Source organism: Cornus florida, unplaced genomic scaffold (assembly GCF_030987335.1).
Source record: "Cornus florida cultivar Cherokee Brave unplaced genomic scaffold, ASM3098733v1 CherokeeBrave_3.0.0_Hap2_Chr11, whole genome shotgun sequence".
Taxonomy (NCBI): Eukaryota; Viridiplantae; Streptophyta; class Magnoliopsida; order Cornales; family Cornaceae; genus Cornus; species Cornus florida.
In genome coordinates, this window is record NW_026775581.1 from 9527315 (window position 1) to 9535626 (window position 8312).

Here is an 8312-nt window from a genome sequence, read left to right on the forward strand (position 1 = left end):
AGAGTTACAATTTCTTGGTGACCAAAACTTACATTACATAAAATTCCTTAGAGACAAAGACTTACCTTATAAGAAATTACCGTACAAAATGACTCTAAAATATAATTAGAATTTGAAACACAATTCCTAACCATCTCCACCTTGGCTCAAATTTCATCACATAAATTATCGCTTCTTATGAGAATTGAATTGGATAACTCATGCGGCTTCAATCTTGTGAATTTCTGGTTCTCTCATTATATGCTGCTCAATTTATCAAATCTTTGAGGCTCCACCTTGATGACTCGAGCTCCACGCCATGTAACTCATTATGACTCTAGCCTTGCTTCAATCGATACTTGTTAGTTCAATGATCTATTAAACCATCACATGCTCCTTTTGAGGGCTCAAGAGTAGACCTTCCCTTTTACGGGCTAAAAGAGAACCCACTTTTTTCAAGGCTGAAAGCAAACCTTAGCTGAGAGCGAACCTTCTCTTTTGTGGGCTGAGAGAGAACCCACTTTTTTTAGGGTTGAGTGTGAACCCCACTGGCCATCATAATCAAGCAAGCCGATTGATTGACTCCACCTGTAATTAAAACCCCTGCTGAGACTTCTTATATTTTTTTGGATCTTTTCGAACAAACATCCCAAACTGAACCTTTGGCTCTGATACCACTTGTTGAGACTAACACGACAAAAGGAGCACAAAAAAAATCCCTATAATGCAAACTAGGAAAGTGCGATGGGTTCCACTTTGCAAAACATCATGTATGAGAAAGTCAAACCGGTAGCAAAAAGTACGACCGGTTGGGCTCTTTTGAATTCCAATCTACAATAGCAAAAAAAATATGCAACCATATTGAAGGTCAACAACAAAACACTGCATAACATAAAATGTACGCAGTTCCCTCTAAATCAGACCTACGTCCACGAATGAGGAGATTCCAATATAATGATGAGGAGATATTATAATTTGTAGAAAATTACCAACATTGGAATAACTTGTATCTTCACTCTCTCCTGAAGTTTTCCCTGTATAACTGGTTGCTAAGGCAAGGGTCAAGATACGTGAGCTTTGCACCATGCACTGCAAGACACACTCTCGCTATGACACCTTGTTTTCAGTGTCCACTTTACCAACCCTAACTCTTTCTACCCACCAACTCATAACTCACTCCTTCACGAGACTGTCCTTACGGGCTATATGTATCTGCACACCTAATTCGCTGATGGATAAAGATTACAATTTGTTAGTGTCCAAAATTTGTCTTATATAAAATTTCTTAGAGGCTAAGACTTACCTTAAAAAAAAAAATTAACATTTGAAATGATTCTAAAATAGAAATAAAATTTGAGACTAACTACACTTTTTATAGTAGGGTTAAGTGCAAAAAAAAACTCTCTACTATCGATATAGTGCAAAATAGTTCCAGTGTAATGTAAAACACCCCTATACTATTGATTTTGTGTAAATTGCCCACTGGAGACTTAAATTGACGATAATATCCTCTTTTCAGCAAAATAAATTAATAAGTATAAACACATGCCATATAAAATGACTGTTTTGTCCAATTTGTGTAGGAGTTTGTTTGTTTGAAACAAAAATAAAATAAACCTTTTTATAAATACTTGCATTTTATTTGTTTGTTTGTTTGTTTATTTGGGACAAGAAAATTATAAAGGGAAAATTCCTAAGTCCTACTTTTTAGTTCTAAAGACAAACAAGTTCTATAAATTTTTCAAAAAGACAAAGAAGTTCTATTTTGTAAAATATTTTCAAATAAGTTCAGATTCTGAAAGCCTAAAGCTGTTTGAAAAGGGTAATAATAATATAAAAATATATATTATACAAAATCTGAACTTGTTTGTAAATATTTTTCAAAAATAAGACTTAACTCTTTGTCGTTTTGAAAAATTTGTAAAACTTAATTGTCTTTAGAGCTAAAAAGTAAGACTTATTAGGAATTTTTCCATAGGGATAATTACATATTAATCCTACTTTTACAACATAAAGACAAATAAGTCCTAAAAGATTTTACAGGACAATGAAGTCCTACTTTTTATAAATATTTCCACCAAAGTTCTATAATAAACAGAATCCCACTTTAACCCTTTTCATTTCCCCCCTCTCACCCTCTCCCCTCACGTAATCGTCGGCTGGCAGTCGCCGGCATCGCTGCTCTTATGTTGAAAAATTGGGCAATTTTATGATAGTTAAACATACATTACCCACTCCAATAAATGAGATGTGCTCTCGCTGTAAATTGAACAAGCCTCCTAACCTGGCGCCATGATCCACCACAACTTGTTCTTCGTCTCGGGCGATTCCAGGCATATCAAAGCCTCTGCAACAAAATCCCAGGGACCTAATTAACCATGATTGGCAGTGGCGCCGGCGACCGCTGCCACAACAGCGATGCCGGCGACCACTGCCAGAGCAGTGACACTGACGACAATTTTTTTAGGGGAGATGCTGAGAGAGAGAGAGGGGAGATAAAAAGGGTAATAGTGGGATTGTATTTATTATAGGACTTTGGTGGAAATTTTTAAGAAAAGTAGCACTTCATTATCCTATGAAAATATTTTAGGACTTATTTGTGGGTATAAATGTAATTTTGAAAACAAATTCAATTTTATTTGAGGTTTTATGCACAAATTTGAAAGGGGGTGATTTTAACCCAAAAATATATTGAGGAGAAAAGTAAGAATGAAAAAGATAAAATCCAATTTTTAGATTTACTTTTTATCAAAAAGTTATTAGAGGGAACTTATTTACATATTTTTTTTAATATTATATACTGAAATATAAAAAGAAGGAAGTCATTATGTACAGAACCTATATTATCTATGATTTTCTGCACTTAACCCTTTATAGTACAGTATAAACTTCAATCATATTATTTTCTTTTCTTGATCAATTTTATCACATGTAGATCCGCTTTAAGATTTAAAATGCATTAAACTCTTTTAAAGTTAGTCAACTACTTTAGTTGAAGAATTTAACATTTTTCCTCGGTTAGAGTTCAAGATTCCTTATAACAAGGATTTTTCGTTTTCCTTAAACAAGGGTACTTTTGTCACTTCAAGAGCAACACATTTGACCCAAATTTTTTAGTAATCCGAATCTAGGGACACAAGGGTAATTTCAATTTCTTAATCTTGTTTGATCAACCCGTAAATCGAACATGACAAGAGGCCACGTTTGGGACGTGCGCGCGTATGTATGTGTGTGTACATATATATATACACACACGCACACACATAGTATACAGTGAAACACATAGTATATAATTTAGTAACCAACCATTTCGAAGTTCTCAACACCAACTACTATCTATAAAAGCAAAAGAAGAAAAGTAATGGAATTATAGATAAAAGGTGGAAGAATTGTTGATATATCTTCAATTACATTATATTGCATTACAGAAATTAGGGGGAAAAAATGAAAATGGACGTATCGGAGCGTTTGGGTGCGTTTCGTTTCGGTATCGACGAAGCGTATCGGCCTCTCCCTTCTCTCTACTTGACCTTCATGTCGATCTGGTTCGTCTTAGCTTCTTCTTGGACCTTCAACACTTACAAAAACCGCCATTTTCAGGTCAAATTAAGCTCCATTTATTACATTTTTATAGTCATTAATTTGATTCCATCATTGTTTTTGTTTTGTTTTTGGGACTGTAGATTCAAGTGTGAGATCAGTTTGGTTGCTGAGGGAGAGAGAGAGAAAATATTTAGAATGTTATTTTTGTTAACGTTTGCTGGCTGAGAGGAAAAACTGTGTTTCATTTAATGATCTGTTTGGTGGCTGCGAAAATGAACGAAAAGTAAGCAAATTACCGTTCGAATTTTAACTTTTCAGGTCAATTAAGCTAAATTACATGTTTAGTGATAGATTTGATTCTTTAATTCATCCTCTTTATTATTATTATTATTATTTTTTTTTTTCTCTCTTCAGAAATGTTGTTTCAGTTATAAGTTAATAACTGATCAGTTTGGTTACTGAGAGTGTGAGAGAGAAGAAAATTGGGAATCTTAATATCAATATTAATCTGTCATTGTTTAGTGGCTGTAGAAAATGTGTTCCATTTAATGATCTGTTTGGTTGATGCAAAAAACATAACAAAAGTTGGGAGAAAACAGATTGTAATCTTAGATTTACTTGATTTGGGGTCTGGCTAATCTCAATTTTCACTGAATTGAGCTGATAACTAATCTTCCTTTTCCTTGGAAAACTGAATGGAAGCTGAACACGCATTATAAATTTTCCGGGTTTTTTGTACTGATCTTTTGGAATTTCACTGCTATTTTTGTAAATTTCTATTCAGTGCACACAGTAATCATCCTTCGAATGCATTTCCTTGAAATTTAGTTGTCTACTTCAGTCTTTTCTATTCGGTTCTATTTTACCTTTTAACACAACAGTTTTGTGATATTTGTCGGTCTTTAATTATGTTGTTTTGTTATGGTTGTTTGTATGCACTAGAGCAGACGAATAATTTGCAGTGGTCGCTTACATCTGTGCCATTGATTAAAGCCTTGCAGCTCACTCTGTCCTTCCTGTTCTGGTATGCATTCCTCATACTTAATCATGGAAGTTGGATAATGTTTTTTTCCCCAAATTTGAGCACCCATCTGTTTCCGGTAATGGTGGCAGAAATTTAATGAATGTTATTGTTAAAGCATTTCTCAACTTAAGATGTTTGTGATACCCTTTTAAATTTACATAATCCAATCTAATTGCACACCACCATATATTTCTAAATTTACATATACAAATGAAATACAAATTCATGGGTGTTATAGTGAAAGAATTCTATTGAGAATTATAATTCATAATATATGGTAAAACAAGCTTGGCTAATGTCATGTTATTATATATCCCAATTATAACTATTCATGTTCTTGTAGGTATTCATGCTTTAATCTTCACATATGTTCCCTGTGGATGTCATTTGGGGTTTATGTAACCGGAGTGCTCTTCCAGACTGCTTCTTTTGTGTCCTTTTTTCTCATTTCTCATGGGTACTGCATCACGTGTGAGCGCCTTTCGGTACCTGAGCGCCGTACTACAGCTGCACTTGGGTGTGTCTTCTACTTGACTCTTGTTGGTTACAGAGCTTCTGTACCTTATTTCTCTGTGAGTTTTCTTTACTAGTTGAACCGAATTGTGTTGGTTGTTATTTTCTTTTTATTTGAATAGCACTCAGTTCTTCTACCCGAGATACTAATGCCATTGCCTTCCTGCAATCCAGGTCCTTCTGTTGCTTAACTATTTTATATCGTTCTATATGATATTCCACTATATATCTCAGAATTTATTAATTCTACGGGAACAATTAAGTTTTATTGAGGATGAGGATGTCGATGCAATGCATGATGCAGTTTATACGAAATACATTATGCTCAAGTATGCACTATATATCCGTGTTTTTGTTTTTAATTCTCCTAAATGTTTGTACTCTGTATATAAAGTAGCATTTAACGAGACGAATACCATTTTTTGATATTGGTGCATTGTTTGCTTTTGCACTATACAGAAAATTTCGAGGTGCAATGCAGATGGTAGCAGTGGCAGAAACTGCGGTATGGATATAATTTTGCTTCAAATTAATTTATATGGCAAGATACAAACTGTGGAAAGCTAACAATTAAGCATTTCAAATTTCAGATATACATTAACATGGATAATTCATTGGAAACTTATTGGCTTCGGTTATTTGTTCGGGAATGGGCACAATTCTGCATATTTTTATACATCGGGTATGCAAGAATTACACTACTTCAGATTTACTTTGCTCAGGAACACTTCCGCCATTTACTTTGTTGTATATTCATAAATATACAACAAAATTTCAATGTTCCTTTGTTTGCCATGTGACCATTCCAGTATTATATGTGCTTTCCTTGTTTTGCAGATGGACTTTCAGATCACAGGATCTAGCACCACGTTTCTCTGTCATGCCTACTGTAAAGTCTAAAGGAGAGACGATGGTGCCTCCCATCTATAGCATTGTAAGTTGTAAACAAAATACGAGAAATTCTTTGACCAAAATTCATAGTTTGCAGCAGTCATGTTAGTTAATTATATTTGATATATCTTCCCTCCAAATGTTTGTGATCATAATTCAGTTCTGACTAGAACACATTGAGAGAGTTGGAAAAATAAGTACCAAGGATAAAAGATTATTGTTTGCATCCAAACACCTTTCACTTGTTGCTTTCTTCACTGGTGAAATCTAAATTCTCTAGTCTGATGTTATAGTTGACTAGGATACACCTATTTCTGATTTTTACTTTCCGTTTCATACTCCTCACATTTAAGTCAACCGGTTGCAACCATATTATTTAGACCCATCCATAACCATTATGCAAAACATCTTTTGATAAGACAGTCGTGCCAGACTTCATATATGCATAGGTACAGCTATGTCCTTGATTCATAGCTGAGCTGATAATCAACCCACTAGAAGAAGCATAAAAAGGTGATCTGAACTGTGAATTAGAATCCACTGGTCAGAAAATAGATAAATGCCTTCCAGACATTGTTTTTTAACATCTAATATTTTGAAGTCATGTTACTGCAGGAAATGGATGCAGCAGTATTTAAAGAGTTTAATAGCCATGAGTGGCACATTGGAGTGGTAAGTGATGCCGACTCCAACGGACAGCCATCTGTGATTTTATTATTAATATATATTCTTCCATGCTTATGATATTAGTTGATATTTTCGTACTAAACTGTAGTTTGTGTTCATGTAGCCAACTTCTTCTTCTCTTGATGCAAGCTTTAAGGATTCCATTCTAGTAGTAATACAGCACCCTCATGCATATAAACCGACCACAATCAGCACTACCCCACCTAGGCCAGCTGGTGTGGCTTCTTCTATCCCAGATGTCAGCTCAGATTCACTTCTCTATTGTCATGAACAAAGCAATCTTTAGGATGAATGCCGGGAAAATGCTGGCTTACATCTATCCATTAGCGGTAAGATGGATCTGTTGTTCAAAAAATTTCAGCTCCAAATTTTTAATTGCCAATATATGATTATGTATTCGAGATCAATCAATGATAACTGTATATTCTTCTCCCTGTTCTAATTTTACTATTGATTTTCCTTTTCAAGTCCTTCCTTTGGGGCCATTTGTATTTTATGTCGCAAAAAATAGAAAATACTGTAACGGATGGTTCCACTGGTTGAATTTGTGATAATTTTTTATGTTGCGAAAAATTGAAAAATGGAGTTAAAAAGGATGTTTGCACAAGATCTCAGTCAAGATGAGAACACCAGTAAAGGTTCAACTGACTGGGAGCCGGGACATCTTAAAAGTTTGGATTTTGCAACATAATTCCATGGAAAGCCAAGTAGAGAAGATGTATGAAATAGGTGAAAACATTGTGATCGCCTTGCATTTTAGAAAAGGAGGTTTGGTTGATAGAAAAAATAAATAAACAAGAAACATGTTGAAGTATGGATAATCACTGTCAACCATGGTTCTAGGTCTCATTGAGATTTGTGTGCCCTAGCATAGCAAATTCTTGTTTGAACGGTAAAAGTCATTGTTCCTTATCTAAATATTATTATTAATACATTATACAATTGGTAAATGTAATGTATTATTTTTTCGATTCATTATGGAACTGGTCATTACAATATATATTTATATATGTATGTGATGGAAATTAATACTAGGTTATAAAAAGTAATAATAAATAGTTCAAAGTCGGTAATTATGATTGGATATTTAATTAACTAAGACTTGAACTGAATCCACGATAAGCTGATATATATTGCGAGAACCGTTATACGCAATTGCTCTCTATCACTGTCATGTCATTTGACCCTCAAGTATGGGAGAAGTATTGACTCTTTTATTAATTAATAATTACTTTGATTTGTTCAGCGGATACTTGAGGATCCAATGACCGGCATTTTGGGTAGTTATGTAATTAATAGTTAGAGGGTTATATTCTCAATATTTCAGTGCTACTTGTATTTATTTTGTATTGATTATGAATGATCACAAATTAAATTCGAAGGCCTTCGTATATTTTAAAAACTGTTTTTTACGTATTAATTTACTAAATTATTATTTTTTTCAAACAAATTTTTATTGTGATCAAGCCGGATATAATCAAAGGTATCAAAATAAATATATTAATTATGTAGTCGGATTGATGGCTTTATAATCTGATAAATAATTATGTATAGAGGGGTAAAAATGCAATATTGACTTAGAGATTATTTACTATTTAATTGGAGTTCAATTAATTTCTTTTAGTATAGTAGAAATTAATTTATGAATTAAGTGAATTGGATCCATGGTTTAATG

At 33.7% G+C, this 8312-nt stretch overlaps 1 protein-coding gene across 1 annotated transcript; it reads left to right on the plus strand.

Moving 5' to 3' along the window:
* The first annotated feature begins 3267 nt into the window (after positions 1–3267).
* LOC132286030 (uncharacterized) lies at positions 3268–7104 on the plus strand. Its single transcript, XM_059788285.1, has 9 exons — positions 3268–3579; positions 4470–4546; positions 4890–5118; positions 5234–5388; positions 5519–5564; positions 5650–5741; positions 5897–5993; positions 6566–6622; positions 6741–7104. The coding sequence occupies exons 1-9, from the start codon at positions 3424–3426 to the stop codon at positions 6921–6923; spliced, it is 1092 nt and encodes a 363-aa protein (XP_059644268.1). The 5' UTR covers positions 3268–3423; the 3' UTR covers positions 6924–7104.
* Positions 7105–8312: the final 1208 nt, after the last annotated feature.

What these genes read in the sequence shown, in the direction of transcription:
- LOC132286030 (XM_059788285.1), top strand. Translation starts at nt 3,424, where the DNA reads ATGAAAATGGACGTATCGGAGCGTTTGGGTGCGTTTCGTTTCGGTATC. An exon ending in ACTCTGTCCTTCCTGTTCTG is followed by an intron (nt 4,547 to 4,889) that starts GTATGCATTCCT and finishes ATGTTCTTGTAG; the next exon opens with GTATTCATGCTTTAATCTTC. An exon ending in TGCATATTTTTATACATCGG is followed by an intron (nt 5,742 to 5,896) that starts GTATGCAAGAAT and finishes CTTGTTTTGCAG; the next exon opens with ATGGACTTTCAGATCACAGG.